At 34.2% G+C, this 21,650-nt stretch overlaps 1 protein-coding gene across 1 annotated transcript; it reads right to left on the minus strand.

The window, feature by feature from the left end:
- Nucleotides 1-481: 481 nt before the first annotated feature.
- Nucleotides 482-8,691, minus strand: LOC129269624 (heparan sulfate glucosamine 3-O-sulfotransferase 3B1-like). Its single transcript, XM_054907134.2, has 3 exons — nucleotides 8,590-8,691; nucleotides 7,204-7,642; nucleotides 482-2,176 (listed from the first exon to the last, which is right to left on the minus strand). Exons 2-3 carry the CDS (start codon nucleotides 7,591-7,593, stop codon nucleotides 2,006-2,008), a joined length of 561 nt encoding a protein of 186 aa, XP_054763109.2. The 5' UTR covers nucleotides 7,594-7,642; nucleotides 8,590-8,691; the 3' UTR covers nucleotides 482-2,005.
- Nucleotides 8,692-21,650: the final 12,959 nt, after the last annotated feature.

Raw genomic sequence — 21,650 nt, forward strand, 5'->3', positions numbered from 1 at the left:
GAAAACATTCTAGGATGATCTGATAAACCTTAATCTACTTTTTAAGAGATAAAGGAAGCTGCGTCAAATTAGTACACTTTTAAAAAAATCTGATTTAAAAAAAAGTAGGCCTGTATACTTGTAGAGCAAAAAAACACAATATCTAGCATGATCTCAGTGTTTCCCGAAATTCGGGAAATTTCAGGAAATTTTGACCTTTTTCCGGGAAAGGTTTGGAAATGAAAAAATTCCAGGAAATTCCGGGAAATCCAAAAATTACAATTAAACAACAATTAACTGTAGCTACTTTTAATATTCATGTTATTTTTTAAAGAATTTTTTACCTCGACACATAGCTAAAAAAAATTCCGCTCGCATTTTGTAACTTTGTTCCTATTCTTAAAGAGGGCGTGGACAAAAATACGCTTATAGGGCCTATTCCCTGATTTGGGTCACATGGACCAAATTTCGGCTCACTGTTTTATTGCCTAATTTTTTTTTAAATTATAATTGAAAATTCCAGGAGATGTCTATGAATTTTGATAAATTTTGGATTCAGTTTCAGGAAATTTATTTTGAATCTGTGGAAACACTGGATGATCTGATAAACCATAATCTACTTTTTAAGAACTAAAGGAAGCTGCGTCATATTAGTAGACTGTAAAAAAATCTTGAATTTAAAAAGAAGGAAGGCCTATATGTAGAGCGAGAAAACATACTAGGATGGTCTGATAAACCATAATCTACTTTTTAAGAGATAAAGGAAGCTGCGTCATATTTAGTAGACTGTAAAAAAAATCTGATTAAAAAAAGTAGGCCTATATAGAGCAAGAAAACATTCTAGGATGATCTGATAAACAATAATCTACTTTTTAAAGAGATAAAGGAAGCTGCGTTATTAGTAGACTGTAAAAAAAAAAGTAGGCCTTATATACTGTAGAGCAAGAAAACACAATATCTAGGATGATCTGATAAACCATAATCTAATTTTAAGAGATCTTTAATATCAAAAGTAGTTCATCATCTGTGGTCATCTTTCTTCTGTAGAACTGTACAATTCTATAAAAGTGCTTGAGTATGAATTCAGCCACAAACCATCAATTTACTGATGCTATCTATTTCTAAAAAAGTTTCTGATAATATTTTGGATGTGGTATTTTCACCCATTTGATACAAACTACAATCAAATAGCCCAAAGATCATAGCAAGAATAGTATGGTAGTATGAACTACTGATCACAATCATGTAAGCTGCCAAATTTGACCTCTGCCTAATATTAAAGGGGAATCTAGCCTTGGCCATAAAATATTGTGTTGGGAAGGAGAAAAATAAATTAAACAGAATGGTGAAAGTTTGAAAGAAATCGGACAAGCAATAAGAAAGTTATAGCTGCTTTAAAATTGAGATCACTAATAGTATGTAGATTTCAAATTGGCAACTGGGTAAGTAAATTATGACAAGGGGCAAGGACAAGTTTCCCATAGGTCATGTACTTCATTATCAGGGGTTTGTGGTTTTCTCTCAAGTACCCATTCCCCTGGGGCAGTAATCTAAATATAACCCAGGTAGTATATTGTTTTATGTCCTCATGAAAGCAAAATATAATTTGAAATAAAACTTTTGGGAAAAATGACATTTTAGCCATAATATGTATTGGAGTACATGGAAGAGTAGTCCTTGCCTTACATCACTATGACATCCCATATGCAGCCAATTTGAAGTCTCCATGTGGTAAAAGTGATTACCAATATTTACAACTTATAAAAATTCATAACTTTCTTGTTGTTTGTCCAATATTGTTCAAACTTTCACCTATCAACTTGTCTGATTTTTCTTTTTCTTATAAAAACAAGTTTTTATTTGGGTTGGATTCCCTTTAAACCTACATGTACATGTAAAGTTGTTAACCATCCCATGCCCCCATCCTCTTCTCTCTATCTCTCTCACTGTCTGTCTGTCTGTCTGTCTCTGTCTCTCTCTCTCTCTCTCTCAATTTCAATCTCAATCTCAAAGAATTCTATGATTCTTACCTGTACCATTCAAGCCCTTTATCATAGTATCGATCAAAGAAGTGCATCTCCCTTGTAGCTGCTGCTACGTCAGGATGCAAGGAAATAAAATTAAGGAGCGCCCTCGTTCCACCTTTCTTCACACCGATGATGATGGCCTGAGGAAACCTCTTACTTGGTTTGTTTGCCTAGAAGAATGAAACATGAAGGAATCATTTATAATTTAATAGAAATGTATAAATAGCTTTTTACTAAAAGGAAATGTTATACTCCCAATTCACATTTTACCTTTGACATTGTGAACATGCCAAGTTCAGTGTTAAAAGCAGGTGTTGGTTTGGGGGCAATATACATGTTGTAAACACCATCCAAAACTGGAGCTGGTGTTGAGACTTGCATCACTTGGTTTTAAGCATGTATTTTTTTTCTGTTCCAATTGATACTAGTCAGAACATTATAACTTGACAAAGGAAAGTAACATCTCAAAACCTCGACCGACCTCACACATGGCACAAATCCATGGCTCCCAGCTGAGGATCCATCAGTCAATCCAACATATAAACATGACTTGTAAACAATTCTAAAATACAAACACACACACATTGCATCTTGGCAATGACAGACAAGTAGCTTGTTGGAAAGTTGAAATCATAGAAACTGCTGTATCTGCAAATTATCTTGCAAATTTTGCCTGCTGCAGTGGGTGCTAAAGAGGCCATTCTCACTACGTTCCTAAAACTAATAATAATAATAGCAGGGCCCGCTGGGAGAACAGTTTTCGGAACTGAAGTGGCTTCCCTGTGGCTAAATATACTGTTATTAATATTATTATTAACTAGTTTAGTGGAAACTAGTTTAACGCGTAGTGAGAATGGTTGAAGCGGTCTTGGAAGCGATCTTCCAAACCAGTTCGGAAAACCACCTCGCGATGTAGTTTTCAAGATCGCTTTGCCTCGGTAAACTGGTTTTAGTGAGGACACAACCATACTTCGGGAAGCCATCTTCGCACATTTTGAGCGCGCTACTCCACACGACAGGTGTAGAATGCCTTGAACCTTGAAAAAGTACTCTCCCAAAAAGCGTGTACACACGCTGTCCTGGAGAGGGTTGTGCTGTGTCAGGTGCTGCCAGTGCTTCAGGTGATGTGGTGATCCTGTGGTGGTATTCTTGGTGCACTATATACAGTGTGCTAGGTGCAGTGTGCGGGTGGTGCATGTCTGTCCCTCTTACAGCATCTTAAGGGGAGGGGGAGGCAACATTTGCTGAATGGTAGGTAGGCCTACGCTGCGGTTTCGAATTTCGTGCAAAACATGTCACCCAGCTGAGAGCATTCCCATAATGACAAGCTCGCTTTATGTGAAGTGATTTTGAAAACCACTTTCGTGTGATCAAGTGGGAATGCAATCTTCGAAACTGGTTTCCTGAATCGGTTTCCAGTATTACTAGTGTTAGAAAGTGCAATGAGAACGGCCTCAAAGATTTCTTCAGGACCAGGTACATCTTACAAACTTTGTGGGGTAATGAGTCAACATATTGAGGGGTAGAGCATGGTGTACAGGACAAAATCGGATACTTCGGGCTGAAAATATTTATAAGTAAATAAATAGAGCAAAATTCACAGAGCAAAACGCATTTAATTCCATCAAAATCTGATAACAAATAGCAAACTTATTGAATTTTAAGGTTTAGCAATATATTGTGAAAAAAGCTAATATGCACGTCATCATGAATATTCATTAGGTGGGCAGATGATGTCACATCCCCACTTTCCTTTTTCTCATATTACAGAAATCATAATTGCTTGATTTTTTCATACTTGTGCGAATGTGATATCTCCCTTCTTATGAAATAATTTGCATCAATAAATTGCACTGCATCAGTTGTCAATCAATCTTTTTCATTCTTGGGGGAAAAAAATTAATATACACTGTACCTAATTTCATAATATAAAATACAAAAGAACAAGTGGGGATATGGCATCATCAGTTTGTTCATTGAATATTCATGACGACATGCCTAGAAATGCAAATCTTTAAAATACCAGAACTTTGTTATTGCTTGTCCATTTTGATCAAATTTTCAGTGTTTTGTCTGTATGATTTTTCTTTATCTGTTCAAATCATACTATTTCAAGCCTGGAGCATCCCTTTAAGTCATTCACTGAGTGAAAATTTGTTTGGGTTTTTTAATGAAAATTTTGACCTAAAAAGAAACCTTTAAATTTAATACATTTCACCCTATTGTAAAAATTAAAAAATAAATAATTAAAACCCTTTAAAAATTAAGATGTTAAATGTCAGCAATCTAATAAGATTTGGTAAAAACAGGAACTTGCTGGTTTTCTTATAATTTCTTTATTCTCACACAAGATAAAAATATGAGCTACAGGCCTAGTGCCTATTGCACTCCTAAATGAAGCCATTGCAAGAGAATCCAACTGATATCACATACTAGATTGATTCTCCTATTTTACAATGGTCCTTAATAGTAGTAGTACTGAGATTCTCAAAATCCTTACCTGGCTACCAAACCACCCTCTTGTGACTGTTTACTCAAAGGCAGAGATAATCAATACATCTCACATTCACAAATCCTCAAAAGGTGGTTTCAGACCGCCTCGAAGTTCGCCAGTTCCAGGTATTCTCTGATCGGGAAATTTACCCCGATCAGAAAATACCAGGTATTTTGGCGGTGTGAAAGCAAACTACGCGTAATATCCCCGAAAGAAAATACCCGATAAATAGTAGGTACTTGGCGAAATTACGAGAACTTTCGCGGGGATTTTTCCAAGGTCGTGGGTATTTTGGCGGTCTGAAAGCAAATTACGGGAACTTTTAGCCCAGCGTGTCGTTGGGTGCGGCGCCGTGCATGGGTTGCTGCTGGGCTAGTGATTTTGAATTTCGCGCCTTGCTGCTTATCAGACCATACTGCGCATGCTCGTAACTTCAGGAACTTATCCCGAAGGGTATGTTTCAGGGCGGTGTGAATGCAGGAATAATTAACGGGTATTTTTCAGCCTAAAAAAGTTCTCGTAATTTAACGGGGATTCTTGTGATCGAGGCGGTTTGAAACCACCTACTGATGCAATAGCATTCCAATACTCCTTTCATTCTATAAAGATCATCACTCAAAAACCACAAAGTACATGGAGAAACTAGAAAGTCTCTTTCGATATTAAGCACTAGCTCATTAGAAGACTCCATTCACAAATGAACTTGGTTATCAAAGAGTTAATGGGATTAAAGTAATCACCTTTAAAATTACACGAAGCAGTTGGATTATACTAGGACTAATCCCCAAGGCTTAAAGGTGTTGAGATTAGAGGAATTTTTTATCTCTTGAAAGTCAATATTGGATATTTGTTGATTTTTTTTTTTGGGGGGGGAAGGGCAATGTGAATATATATTAGTACATGCATTTAAATGCACTGAACTAGAAAGTGAACTCATTTAAACATTTAATTAGAATTAAAGTCTACTTAGTTATAGATATTACCTCTGTCATATCATATATTATAAAGTAAAGATATTACATGTACATGTTGTACTGTAACATACATGTACACCTATATCTGTTCACAGTGAACAAGATACAGAATGGTAACATAACAGATTAATGTGTTCAGCTGCTCCAGCTAATGACAAAAATGTATGTTTGATTTTGAAGAAAAAAAATGAAGACATTGATTATTGAAATTATTGCATACATACATGTACATGTACTTATTGAATTATAAATATAAGGCATATAATTTTTAGCCTCGTTGCTTGGCTAAATTGGCTTGACCAACCAAGATCCATCTCTTGGCCAAATTGAGTTTTCTTGTGTGTAATACATTACATGTACCGTATATCCCCAAGATCCAACAAAAACTGCTCAAAATGAATGAAAAACTTAGGAAATCCCCATCATGTACTGGAAAATCATTTCATTTGTCTTGATATAGTTGAATGAACTACCAGTTTATTTATTTATTTATTTCTGATATTTTGACAGGGTAGCCCATTCACCAATAAGTAGTGGTCTTCCATGGGGCCCTGAATAACAATAAACATATTTACCAAATGCATAACGTATACGGTGTACAGAATGTTACAGCATTAAGATTCACATTAGGATTTGAATGTAAAACGAAACATTAACAAACTTAGCAGCAAACAAAACGCAGACGGGCACTCGTTTGATGTATAATAAAATATCAATAAATCAAATTAATTAAGAAGGACATCTTGAAAATACTGATAATATACACCAAATCATTAAGGTCATGCTAACACAAAATAAGCACAACAGTGGATGTTCCGCAAGTTATTTATAAATTACAAGTTCTTTTAAACATTCTCTTAAATGAAATGACAGAAGGAGCGGTTCTAATTGAATTATCAAGCTTATTCCATTCAAATATTGAAGTAAGTGCATCTTGGACTGGAGTCACTCTTACATTTATCACGGACCTACTACTCTGTCAGAGTAGTACGTCCATGCATTTATAAACTCAATTGAAAGCACTCCCCCAGTTAAGCTTCAATGAGCTTCAAAAAGGATTCATTCTTCAAGCTTCAGGGAATCTTTATAAGATTTTAAAGAGACTTAAACAATAAAGAGGATATAATAAAGGATGCATACACCTGTACTAAAGAGATATGTCACTTTCACAAATCATGAAATGTTGTTTCTGACTGCATGAAAATCAGCCTGAATACAGCGCACAACACAGGCACTGGTCCGACGGTCTCAGACCAGTGAAAATTGGTGTCGGGCCAGTAACTTTTCATATATAGATAGATTTACTGATCCAACATGACCAGTAAAATATATATCAAACTGATAAAAATGATATTTTCTCCTCCTTTGTATATTATATACAACTGGCTCTGGTGTCATAAAAAATGGCTCACATGAATAATGTTGTGTGTTGGTGTACTGTTTTTTAATTTTTAATTTATTTTTTTGGGGGGAGGAGGGAATAAAACTAATAAAAGACAGCAAAATAAACTCAAGTCTTTTTTTCATGTTTTTCTTTATTTTAGGGGGACCAGTAAATTTTTGGTTCGGACCAACTGGGTATCTACTGATCCCACATGAACAGGTTGGACCAGTAAAAAAAAGGGTTAGTGTGGAGTCCTGCAGTGAACAGCTTGCTAAACAAGAGATGAATGTGACAAGTCCTTTATTTTAAATTCTGTAAGTACTGTAAAACACAGACTGAACCAACCTTTGGATCGCTTTGTTTCTGCCCTGGACTATCGGCTGAGCTCGAGGTAGAACTGCTCGAAAATTCCTCCTCCTTCTGCTTCACCTGACCCTGCTGCGCTCCCTTGGCGAGGCCCTTGATGCCCTCCGCCGGCAGAGCATTGTGGGGTATCCTATGAATCTTCCTCGAAGGGTTCTTTCCCTGATGACGATGATGCTTTCCATCCCTCTCGTGCACTCCTTTTTTCCGATGGAATGTCTCAAGATTCGAACCCTGTACGTCTTCATTGGGTATGCCCTTTTTAGTCAGTGCAATGGACACAAAGAAATAAAGTGCAGATACGATGACGACCGCAGCCATCATCTTGCGGTGGTACCGCCAACATATTGTGGAAGTCCGTGCATAATTCATCCTGGCAAACACTGATTCACTGAATGTAATATTTACGGCAGCATGGGATCTGTAGGTCAATTAAAATAAAGAATATATGGCAGGTCTAAATCTATTATATGACAAATTTAATACGTGATTATAATATAAATAATTATTATAATAATAATAAATATTTATAAATCACGTATCAAATTTTAGTATTTGTTAAATAATAATTTTTATCTATAAATTGTTCTTCAAAACGGCATTTTGTAGCATCGCTAATCGAAGGTACGTCATAACGAAGCGGTTGAAGGGTCAGACCTATTGTATTTGCTTTGTTGACAAACGGATCAAGGGATCTACACGAGATCGGTCTGGTAAGAAACCTTCAATTTTTAACCTTTTTTTAAACCAATTTTTGAAACCTTCATACGCATAGCATATAAAGGTGTAAAAATTAAGAAAATCACAAAAATTTACGTGATTTTTATCTTAAAAGATGGATTTCCTAGGGAAATCCAACCTTGTTTTGGTGAGTCTCTTATACATATATGGCAGGCGGTTCAAGGCTCCATGATCATATGATGAAGATAGAGTCTATAAAAGACTATAGGCCCTATATCAAAATATTAAAAAATATGACATGGTCATGACATGGTCATGGAGTCCTGTCATTTCAATTCTAAAGCAAAGGCTAGCACTAACCAGTATTTGTTGAATTTTTTACAACTGGGACTCCAGAACTCTATAACCGAGTGAGTCTGTTTGGGGTCTATAATCGTCTATCCCACCATCAGTGTTTACGATCACGTCCTCAAAATAAAACACAGCCACAGGCGGGCTGAAACAGCGAAGAGGTACTGCCGCTCCAGGCCGCTAGTCCGGGGTTGGATACCTGTCAAGGTCCGCACCTAAACAAGTCCCCATGGCCATGCAGCATGCAGCACAGCTTATTTTGCACTTTATTTTGATCCATGTACGGTATAATCCAGTTAAACTGAAAACATTTCAAATGCTATTCCACGCACATACCCTAATGAAGGCCATAGACATTTCTCTACAAATAATATCCAAAAAATGTAATGCCGAAAGGCTTGGATTCCGGAGCAGCTAGCACTAGCAGTAGCAGGATTCGTGTTTATATTTTTTGCAGCAGAATTAATGCGGCCCGCCGCGCGCGCGCGCCGGAGCGAGCACCAAAGATCTTATAAGCGCGCGCAGTACCGTAGATGTTAGTCTGCAGCAAAGGTCTGCAGGCACAGACCGCGATTGAAACTTTGATTAACAGGTGTGTCTCCACACAAAGACTAGCACATATGAGGGCCTCCAGGGAAGAGAACAAAAGAAAAGAAAAAAAAAAAAAAGAAATGAAAAGAAAAAAGAGAAAAGAAAAGAAAAAGAATAGGAAAAAAAGAGAAAAAAATAAATAAAAAATAAGAGGAAAAAAGAAAAAAAGAAAAATAACAAGAAAAGAAAAGAAAACAGAAGAAAAGAAAAATAACAAGAATAACAAGCTGTTGAAAATGAACAAAAGCTGTGGCAAAAATAGTCAATCCTGACTGGTTGCCAACCAAGGAAAGAAGAAGAAGAAGAAGAATCCAGTACACAAGGCATGAGTAGGCTGCACATTCAGATCCTTAACTCGAGTAAAGGGTTTGCACAGCAGACTACATCGATGTGGCCGTGGATCTACTCTGTATTCTTTTTCACCTCTTATTCAATTCCATTCAATTCAACATTTATTTTCAAAGGTAAAAGTCAGGGTAAAAGTATACATCTGTAAAAGGTACCATAGTTGCCAGCTCTACTGCTTTTGGCGGTAGTCTACCACTTTTCACGCATATTCACTACCTAGTACCTACCGCTTTTACTCTCCTAACAAGGCTACCGCTTTTTAATAAATCTAGTATAGCCGAAATATAATTTCAGGTTTTACTAACATATACGCGATTCAATTGACAATAATGCTCCCAAACTCGTATAAGATATACTTTGGATCGTGATTTTCTTCTGAAGTTTCATTTCGTTATTGATACGTGCATTTATTCGTACCCTATAGAAAATAATTAGTTTAAACGACTTAAGCAACTTTTTAAAAGGCTTTCAAGTCTTTCCCATAACACCATCCTTAAAAGATGTTTGTGGACCATTATCTCGCTTGCTTTGCTCGCTGCACAATGCTATGGTATTAACTGCAAATATCACATCAAAGGCATAAAATATCCATCAAAAACATTATGTATCCACGTATATAGCCCTCGATGTGCCCCCGAAATTTTGAATTTTACTGGTCAATATTATAATTCTACCATCCAACTCACCCTTACTCAGGCGCATAGCCAGGGGGGTGGTGGGGGCGGTCGCCCCCCCCCCAAAACGTCCCCAAAAAGAAAAAAAAAGAAGAAAAAAGAGAGGAGAAAAGGAAAAGGGAAGGGAGGAAAGGGAAGAAAGGTAGCTTTGTTTTTTTTTTCTTTTTATTCTTTTTTTTTCTCAAAAGAGAAACTCCTTCACTCTTGCTCTATTTCTAAATTTATATATGAATTTTGCTTAAAAATGGTTAAATGACAATATTGAAGATCTCCATTGTTTCTCCCACCCTTTCTCTAACCCTGTTTTTCCACCTCAGCTTTATGTGTTTCTTGCCAGTTAAAGTTCAAATGTATTTCAGTTAGGACATCGAGCTTTCATTTTTCCCCCATGTGGGGGGGGGGTTACAAATTGATTTTCTTTTAAAGTGCTCTGTCAAATGTCTCGTATATGCTCTGGATATCAAAAATCTAAATTGTGAAGTAAAAATTCCTTTCGTGTATTTATCAAAATTTCTTTTCAGGTCTGATTGTCAAAACTTATCAGCTGGCGCTGCGCTCTTGCATTTTCACTAGTGGGGTTTGTAGGCCTATATACTTCTGTCTGAATTCTGTCTGAATTCTAACAACCAACTTAGAATTCCCTTTGCACGACAGTTAATCAAAAAAATTGACTTACGCTTTGCGCTAGCATTATTTTGTTAAAAATATATTAATCCATACAACCTATTCATAACTACAAAAAGCTTAGTGTCCAGTTTTAAAGGAGAAATATATTGAAAATCGTAAAAATTGAGAATCATATATCAAATCAAAGGAGAAAATAAGGAGAACACGATGGTGTACATCATTTATCATGGAGACCGATGGAACTCAGTTAATTGATAGTTTAAAGTTCTCTCTCTGAATGCTTCAAACACGCAGAATTACGTCCGCGAAATTGGGGATTTTTTTATGACGTCACTTTCTGTACGAGAGGCGTGATTGGCTCTCCCACGTGAAGCTCCACTTGCATGCAAAATCTGTTGCGAGTGTACGTTTTGATCAATTTGAAAATCCAAATCTAGATAAAATTCTGGGTTTTCTTTCATTTCGTGATCGAAGTATTCAGTGACAGTGTGGAGAAAACGTACCCTCGCAACAGGTTTTGCATGCAAGTGGAGCTTCACGGGGGAGAGCCAATCACGCATCTCGTACAGAAAGTGACGTCATCAAATTCAAGTCAATTCAGAGACCGATGCGAGGCATATTTCGGAGAGGCATTTTGAGCGTTTTTTAATCGGCGATTTTCACCTTATGTATTATTTTCGTTATTTTTGAATGACCCACTGATAATCTCCACATCATTACCTTTCCATTGACATATAATAAGACCACATTCATAATCAATATAGTTCTCCTTTAAGGCCTTATTATCAACGAATTTCGCGCTCTCATTAGATGATTAAAAATAATGAAATGATATTCTTTTCACAAATTCCTAATCTTTAAATTGTCCCTTTTTAGATTAAAATTAAAAAAAAAGTTTTCTGCAAACTTAGCGCTCGCATTATTTGATTCTTTAAATGTGTTTCGTCTTTAATATAAAAACAGTCCTAGAGATCCCCTTTCGATCAGGCTTGTATGTTTTAAAAAAAAATGAGCTCGCGCTTAAGGCCCATAGTAATTTAGTTATATTCACATCTTGTTAATGATCACAATGACATTTTTAAAAATTTGAGCTCGCGCTTCGCGCTCGCATTATCTAATTAGGGTTTTAATTTGTATAGTAAAGCTAAGAAGTACAGTTATAAGACTACCCCTTCAAAGAAAGCAACTAAAATGAGCTTTGCGAGCGACCGATCAGGGAAAATGTGTACGTATGGATATATCCCCCCCCCCCCCTATATTGGCGGTAGCTGGATCCGCCACTGAAATAAACACTAATTAATTTCCTTTAAATGTTTGCCAGAAAATGTAAACGTCCTTAATTATTGGGGTTTACATCATCATCAAGAGCTTTAAAATGAATAAGATTTATTTCAATATCTGCAATGTCTCTAGCTCTGGGAGGGGGGCGTGCCCCCCCCCCCCCCCCCCCACTCCCAGCAGACCCTCGCCGAGTCTACTGCTTTTGCACTCTTCCATGTTGGCAAGTTACAATACAATGGAGGTAGCGTACTAGGCAGGGCCCTGGGAATGATTTTTTTTTTGGTGGGGGTGCTGATGTAAATTTGAACAGCAAAAAAAAAAGGTTTTTTTTTTTTACTATATTATACATTTACAACAAAATGGAGGTCAAATTGGTCCCGAGAAATTTGAAAAGCAAAATATAAAAAAAAACGGAAAGGGATTCACAACAAAATGAAGGTCATTTTGGTAACATTTTTCGATTTTTACACATCTTCCAGAATACCTGGGGTGCTACCTAAATAGAGGATAATACACGCAGCATGCACCCCCAAGGATTTTGGGGGGCGCTTCAGCACCCCCCGTTTCCCAGGGCCATAGGTACGAGGTGGATAAATTCTGTTTCTTATTTTCACTTAGAGCTATATCTATAATTTACGTATATACCGTATGCGAGTATGAATACTTGACATTGACAATTGTTTTTGTCTGAGGTTTTTTTTAAATCTCAATGATAGTCACCCCCCCCCCCCAAAGAGATGTTATTACAAAAGGGTAAAGAATAATAGATTGTTGCAGTCGATCCAATTCATCCACAATTTGAATATCTTTCTATACATTGTTTGAAATGTTTTTTGTTTTTTTAATTGTCGTATCTTTTTTTTCCTTGTTAGGCCTATTACTATATGCCAATATTGTTTATATTATTTAGTTTCTGTAAGTTCTGAATAGGCCAAAGTTGGACATATATCCGAAAGTGAGTGAAGAAAAAAAAACCCATCCGGTACGTGACACTGGCCTGTGCCACCAAATTGAATAGTGAAGTGTTTGTTAGAAACCGTTGAATGATTTCAACTTTTGAAAATTTACCAGAAGTCCAGAACAATATTCATAATTTTCTTTTTTGGTAAGCAAAGTAAATTAAACAAAGTAAAACAGGAGTCATGGAACAGTTTTTGAACAGGGACTGACCATGCCAAAAATATATTAACAGATTGAACTTTTACACGTTTGTACTTACATGTTCATTAAAAGAAAAGGATGGGTGCTACGGCCCTAGCCCCTTCCCCCACATGTTGTGGCCCCTCATTTAAGTCGAGCAGTATACTAGAAGGGGGTAGAGTCAAGCAAAGCAAGCGAAAAAGTGAAAGAAAAGAAAATCAAAGTAAAGAAGGTAAATAGGGCCTATAATCAGTTTTAAAAAAAAGTAAAGTAAAATAAAGTAAAGTAAAAGCAAATTAAGCAAAGTATAACAATTGAATCAATCAAAGTAAGGTAAAGAGAGTTGAAGATAAGTGAATATGCCAAATTTGTAAAGGCAAATAAAAAACAGCAGTCATTTATTTTCCTAAACTTTTTAAAAAAGCCTTTTTCTTCTATTCAGAATTCAATAGACCTATGATTCTAATATAACATTGGTACAATTCGTTGTATGAAAACTTTATAGTTTCATATGCATTGTACTTTGTCAGACATTCTTGTTTTCTTTCTTTCTTTACAGAAGAGATTTTCAACATAAGTAAATGATTATATCTTGCATGCAATAAAGGAATTATAAAAAGACATAATTATTCATGGCCCCGTCTTACAAAGAGTTACGATTGATCCAATCACTCTTAAGTGTATATGGAAATCCAAGCATACCATAATTTTTTCTACATTTTTTCTGGTTACTAAGGAGATTGTGGAAATATAGGAAATTTCCACAATCTCCTTAGTAAACACAAATAATCGCACTGAATCTTTAAGAGAATGATGAATGTATAAATGTACATCATATCTAGAATATATTTTGAACGAAATTGTATTTTAGATGTTGACGTTGCTGACCGTCCATAGTTGTGGTTGATCGGATCAATATGAATTAGGATAATCAAAATAAAGATTTTCTCATTAAACAGGAAAGAAAGGTGTATAAATTACTTCAAGCCATTTTATGAAACTAAAATGATTATGGTACATGACACTGAGCATTTGATTAAACTTCATTAATTATATTATTTTCATTTTTCATCACGGTTTTTGCAATAACTCTTTTCGCTCTGCCGCCCCCTACAGTCCTGAGATAGCACATCGGATTGGTCAGCTGATCTAGCGGACGACAGAAGTCGGCATGATTGCATGCTGCAGCTGCAGCTGAATAATTTATCCGGGTAAAAATATCCGCTAACTCACGGGATCATAATCAAGATTCAAGGTTTCATTCTATCTGGTAAGTTTGGTTCGATATTAATTTTAGAAATGCGGTTCCGTCTAATTCTTATATGTTTAGTTTCATGACGTTTTGTTCTTCAGGGTCTAACTTTGTTAGAGACTCTAGACACATCAACGTGAGCTGAGCCTGAGCCTGAGGGGAACTGGCCCGAAGATTCGGGCCGATTGTCCCAGTCGTTCTCATTGACTCTCTCACTGACACTGGCACTAACGACTAACGTTAAGTGCTGTCCTGGTATAAAGAAATATAATGGTTAGACAGGAATAACCGGGCAATCCTGTATTTTAGGGGTCTAAATTATTTGGCATACTTGTGATATAGGCCCCGCTCGAGAAAAAAATTGTAATCGATCATAATCATACCTCAATAAGACAATATCTAGGTTGCTTACTTCAGCTCAGTAATAATACTCGTGATATTATTTATAATTATACTAGTACTAGGCCCCGCTGCTGTGTTGAATGGCTTAGAATGTCCGTTCGCTGGGCCTGTTTCACGAGTATAATACTATAACCGTTATATAGGCCCCGCACTACGGCACTTCAGACACTCCAACACAGTAGCGGGGCCTATATCACGAGTATAAGCTTGCATCCTAAGATAGTCGCGAAACTGGCCCCGTCCAAAGCGCTTTTCCCAGCATTCGCACGTGTGTGGGGCTCGGATGACGGCTATTAGTATACTCGTTATCGAGGCCCCTTACACTGTTATATTATGGAAAATAACGTGGTCGTGGGGCTTGTTTCCCCGGCCGGTGAGAATTATCGGGGGAGGGCCTCCAATTTATTTTCCAAATAAACAAGGAGAGAGAATAATAAAAATGTGTATGTATTTATACTTCTTCAGAAATTTATTTGTCGATTTACTTATATATTAATGTAGTTATTAATTTTTATTTATTTATCAAACTATTTCTATTGATTAATTAATGTATTTTATTCATCATTTAATTTATTTGTTTTCAGTTTTTTTTCTTTTGTGATATAGAGAGTCAGAGGTATCATTTATTTCAATCTATTTTAATTGATTAATTAATCATTTAATTGATTGTTTTCAGTTTTTTTTCTTTTGTGATATAGAGAGTAAGAGGTATCATTCGTTTTTAATTCTTTTTATGTGTGGAAGTTCACTTATTTCAATCTATTTTAATTGATGAATTAATGTATTTATATTGATTAATTAATGTATTTATATTCATTCATTAATCATTTAATTTATTTGTATTATTTCATTTTCTTTTGTGATATAGAGAGTCAGAGGTATCATTCGTTTTTAATTCTTTTTATGTGTGGAAGTTCACTTATTTCAATCTATTTTAATTGATTAATTAATGTATTTATATTTTATTAATTGATGTATTTATATTTATTCATTAATCATTTAATTTATTTGTCTTATTTTTTTTTCTTTTGTGATATAGAGAGTCAGAGGTATCATTCGTTTTTAATTTTTTATGTGTGGAAGTTCACTTATTTCAAGCTATTTTAATTGATTAATTAATTGATGTATTTATATTTATTCATTAATCATTTAATTTATTTGTCTTATTTTTTTTTCTTTTGTGATATAGAGAGTCAGAGGTATCATTCGTTTTTAATTTTTTATGTGTGGAAGTTCACTTATTTCAAGCTATTTTAATTGATTAATTAATTGATGTATTTATATTTATTCATTAATCATTTAATTTATTTGTCTTATTTTTTTTTCTTTTGTGATATAGAGAGTCAGAGGTATCATTTGTTTTTAATTCTTTTTATGTGTGGAAGTTCATTTATTTATTTATTATCTATATATTTATTCATTATATTGTTATTTATTGTTTGTTATCTGAGAGGCGTGCGTAGGCCTTGGTCTTGTGTTGATACAGGCTCGTACATTTCATTCATTTTTATTCATTCTGTAAGTTCTTGTGGATATACAAAATGATGACGGCAATCAATGTAAAGCTCAGAATATCTACTCTTTCACCTGGTATCGTCAGAACATTCCTCGATCATTCAGGCATGAATGACTTTAACAATTTGAAGAAAGTATTATAATCAAAATTTAAAAAATAATTGTTTACCTTTTTTGAATTAGTCGTAGTTGAAGGGTGTTATAACCTTATTTTTTCGTTACATATAAGGAATTTATATTTTATTTAAAGGTCAAGTTCACCCCAGAAAAATGTTGATTTGAATAAATAGAGAAAAATCAAACTAGCATAACGCTGGAAATTTCATCAAAATCGGATGTAAAATAAGAAAGTTGTGATATTTTAAAGTTTCGCTTATTTTTCACAAAACAGTGATATGCACAACTCATTTGCTTGCAAAATGATAGTTGATGATGTCCCTCGCTATTTCTTTTTTTTTTTTTTTTTTTTGAATTATACAATGTTTAATTTTTCACAGATTTTACAATAAGGGCCAACGTGAATGAACCATATATTCCACATGTTCAGGGAGGAATTAATCATTGTTTCACTTGACAATGAGGAGAAAATTTGAAAATATCATATTTCATATAATAAAATACTAAAAAAATAGTGAGTGGGTGGCGTCATCAGTTTCCTCATTTGCATACCAACCTGGATGTGCATATTTAACTATTATTTTAAATTAAACTAAACTTCAAAATGTTATAACTTTCTTATTTTACATCCGATTGTAATTTGTATTTGCAAGTTATTTGATAACCTCGTTTTATTCAGCATTTCATTTTAATTTTTTTTTTGCGGGGAGGGAGGTGTCATTAATAAGTAAATTATATAGTTCTTGTATAATTTCCCCCAATCTTTCACTTGACGTAATGCTGCGAATGAATCCATTTATTCATTCATGTATCATAATCTATTTATAATCACCTGGATGTAAAAAGTCAATATACATTTTTTTTTCAAATCGGCTTTCTTCTCTTATTCAATATTGAATCATTCATCTGGCGTCCTGCGTATTATCAATTTGTATTTTTTTTCATTCCGTTCATAAATCCCCCCCTCCCCGCTTCCCCACTTTTCATCCATTTAAGTTCAGAAAAGAAAACTAATAGGCATATTCATTCAGGGGAAATGTTTTAATTTTCTTTTGGTCAATTTTATTATTGCTTGAGGGATATCTACGCTATAATTAACTTAATCTATATTTTACTGAGTCTTATCCCCCCCCCCCCCCCCGGCCCCCACAATTGGGGATAGGCCTATCATTATTTATATTATCTATGTACGTTAAGTACGTTTTCTCTTTTATCTTAATATCAATATATTAATCTTTTATTTTTTTAAAAAGCTTACTAATACCGTTCATTGATATCCCAGTATTTCTTCAGCTAATTAACCTATCAACTTAAATTATTTTCTCATCCTGCATTCATTTTAATCAATCCACTTGAAGATTGTTTGTAACTGTATTTGATGGCATAGTTTTAATAATGATGGATTTAGATTGTTTGCTGGTATACATGGTATAGTAGGCCTAAAAATAACGGCATTCCGCATCAACATATTATTAAAAAAAAACATTTATTGATCGATCATCATTTCATTAATCCACCATCCAAATATTGCATTTTTTTTCTTCGCCTATATGGTATTCATTTATTTACTAATTCATACACCCTTGCCCCCGATTTTATTAAAAGATTTAATAATTTCAGAAAAAGTGTCTCAATGTGCTCTTATAATTTATTTTCATGCACGAATTATTCTACTATTCCCTTTTCTGTGATATTTTATTTCAGGAGTTTAATGTGTCCCCCAGATCCGAGATTTCGTAGCGGGGGGGGGGGGGGGGGTGAGGGGAGCGCAAATTTGAGAAGACAGTTGGTGGCGCATAGGTCTGTCTGGTTGAATGCGTCAGGAAAAATATACACACAGCAGGTACGGGTCCAGTATCTTCAAAGGGGCGGGGGTACAGGCCGGTTGGACACATTGCCATTCATGAAATCCCTGGTCGGCCACTCAAAGAGGAAAAGGTAAAAGTGTTTTTTCTTTAGGGGGGGAGTTGTGATATGGAAGTTTATGTACATTTTACTTTAATAGTTAACAACAAGATAGGCCTACCATGACTATACGGCCGAACTAAAGGAGAACGCTAACTGTGATTTTTTTTTAAAATTAGAATCCATGTGTTAAAAGCTATGAATGGAGCACACTAAGCTCTTTTTAACCCTAAACAACAAACGTTTATTTAATATTTTAATTACTGAACTGAAAATGGGAAAAGGACTTTACAGTGATGCATGAACAGGATATGAAAGAGGAGCACGAGCTGATTTTTTTTCACACTTGAAAATAGGATGCGAATGCAATCGAAGTTCGAGATGAATTTTGTTGATATATATCGACACGAAAAGGGTATGTTTTTAAACACTGCTGACATGTAGGAGTGAGAGAGGAGGGGGGGGGGCATCTTGTTCAACACTTGACTTTCCTTGTTGAATTTGATCCATTACAAAGGATAATAATGCATTTTTAATGATTTTAGTATTGACGTTTTTCTTGAACCGTTGTGTTCTTTGAATTGATGGGAGCATAAAATTATAGGTCTATAATCGATTGTAATTCTTTTTTATTTGGGAGCAATAATCTTTTACCAAAATCCCCATCATCTTTGAGTGTAATATTTTTCTTCTTTTTTGCCATTTTTTCAAACAAAACCCACAGCACCCCCTACTCAAAATCATTCCCAGTGCCCTGCTTGATCGTTTATCGAACATGATTTGCGTGGATATTTTTTTTAATTTCTCTATATTTGAGATAATTTACATAATTCTTGGGTTAAACTTCTTTGTTTGTATAATTATATTTATATTTCTTGAAGACGAAATTATATACCTGTTGTGTTTAAGTGACATTTGTTACCTTGTCAGTTTCGTCTAATAGTTTCTGGAGGGTAAGAAATTAGCTTTATTTGATTAGCATTCTATTTAGGATATACATCCAAAATTATATTGCTTGGTCATGTTGGATTCATCTGTAAATATCAATATTTTCCGTCGATTTACAAGTAGTTTAACTAACATACTAACATAGTATCCTGTTGCTAGGCGACATCCAACAATTCTATAGGCGCTGTTTTTCATGCAGTTGCATCATACATATACTTAGTGGACAGTGAGGTCACGAATCGTGGCATGTTCTGATATTGTTTTTATATGTATATATATATAAAAACACAAATTTAGAATGAGAAATCAGATAAAGCACAAAAGTTTTTCTAATTTCATTTTTCTGTTTTTGATATACAAAAACCAAATCACAAAATGACACGTTATTCTCGTTGTGATTTTGTTTTTGTGTTTTCAAAAACCCCAAACTAAGGGGCTGATTTCCGTTTTCACTTCTTCATGATTGGAACAGAAAAACAAATTATCCATTAGTACCTTGATTGTGTAGGTGAATGGGCAAGTGAAAGTGACATTCACAATTGATCTTAGCAAGACATTCATTACATAAATGAGTAGAATACAATTTAATATAATAAACACTAATTAAAGTGTGAGAATGGAAATATTTGATTAGAGAATATTGAACTTCTTAACCAAAATGCGTGACAATCAAGTTGGTGACAATTACAAAAATATATTTTCAGCAAACCTTTAAGAATATTTTTTCTGTTTCTGCTTTAATTATCATCAACTTTGCGTCAGGGTAAACTGCCCCCTTTAAGGGTAGGCCTATCGTGTCAATTAATAGACAACATTTTTTCCCAAAACTGCACAAACATGAACGAATAAATGAATAAACCAGGAAATGAATAAGTGAAGCAATACGAAGGAGAACTTGAAATAGTAATGTATTAGGCCCCCCCCTCTCTCTCTCTCTCTATATATATAAACGTTTCACGTAATGGCTTCAGTGGTAAGGTAACAAAATATAGTTTGTTATATAAATAATAATACGGTATAGAGAGATCAAATCCATACACAAAAAAGATAAATTAACGATAATGGTTGGTCTAACATCAAATAAAACAAAAAGTTTAATACAAACAAATACATCAATAAAAAATTAATTTAAAGGACAAGTCCACCCCCCTAAAAGTTGATTTGAATAAAAAGAGGAAAATTGAGCGATCATAACGCTGAAAATTTCATAAAATCGGATCATAAGAAATTTATAACATTTTGAAGTTTAGTTTAATTTAAAAAAATAGTTATATATGCACATCCAGGTCTGTATGCAAATGAGGAAACTGATGACGCCACCCACTCACTATTTCTTTAGTATTTTATTATACGAAATATGATATTTTCCAATTTTCTCCTCATTGTCAAGTGAAACAATGATTAATTCCTCCCTGAACATATGGAATATATGGTTCATTCACGTTGGCCCTTATTGTAAAATCTGTGAAAATGAAATATTGTATAATTCAAACAATAAAAAAAACAAAAGAAATAGCGAGGGACATCATCAACTGTATCATTTGCAAGCAAATGAGTTGTGCATATCACTGTTTTGTGAAAAATAAGCGAAACTTTAAAATATCACAACTTTCTTATTTTACATCCAATTTTGATGAAATTTCCAGCGTTATGCTAGTTTGATTTTTCTCTATCTATTCAATTCGACATTTTTCTGGGGTGAACTTGACCTTTAAATAAAATATAAATTCCTTTTATGTAATGAAAAAATAAGGTTAAAACACCCTTCAACTACGACTAATTCAAAAAAGGTAAACGATTATTTTTAAATTTTGATTATAATACTTTCTTAAAATTGTTAAAGTCATTCATGCCTGAATGATCGAGGAATCTTCTGACAATACCTGGTGAAAGAGTAGATATTCTGAGCTTTACATTGATTGCCGTCATCATTTTGTATATCCACAAGAACTTACAGAATGAATAAAAATGAATGAAATGTACGAGCCTGTATCAACACAAGACCAAGGCCTACGCACGCCTCTCAGATAACAAACAATAAATAACAATATAATGAATAAATATATAGATAATAAATAAATAAATGAAATTCCACACATAAAAAGAATTAAAAACGAATGATACCTCTGACTCTCTACATCACAAAAGAAAAAAAACTGAAAACAAATAAATTAAATGATTAATGAATAAATATGAATACATTAATTAATCAATTGAAATAGATTGATAAATAAATAAATAAATGAACTTCCACACATAAAAATAATTAAAAACGAATGATATCTCTGACACTCTACATCACAAAAGAAAAAAAAACTTAAAACATATTAAATGATTAATGAATAAATATAAATACATTAATCATTTAAAATAGATTGATAAATAAATAAATGAACTTCCACACATAAAAATAATTAAAAACGAATGATACCTCTGACTCTCTATATCACAAAAGAAAAAAAAATAATACAAATAGATTAAATGATTAATGAATAAATATAAATACATTAATTAATCAATATCAATACATTAATTAATCAATTAAAATAGATTGAAATAAGTGAACTTCCACACATAAAGATAATTAAAAACAAAAA

Source organism: Lytechinus pictus, chromosome 10, assembly GCF_037042905.1.
Source record: "Lytechinus pictus isolate F3 Inbred chromosome 10, Lp3.0, whole genome shotgun sequence".
NCBI classification, from domain to species: Eukaryota; Metazoa; Echinodermata; class Echinoidea; order Temnopleuroida; family Toxopneustidae; genus Lytechinus; species Lytechinus pictus.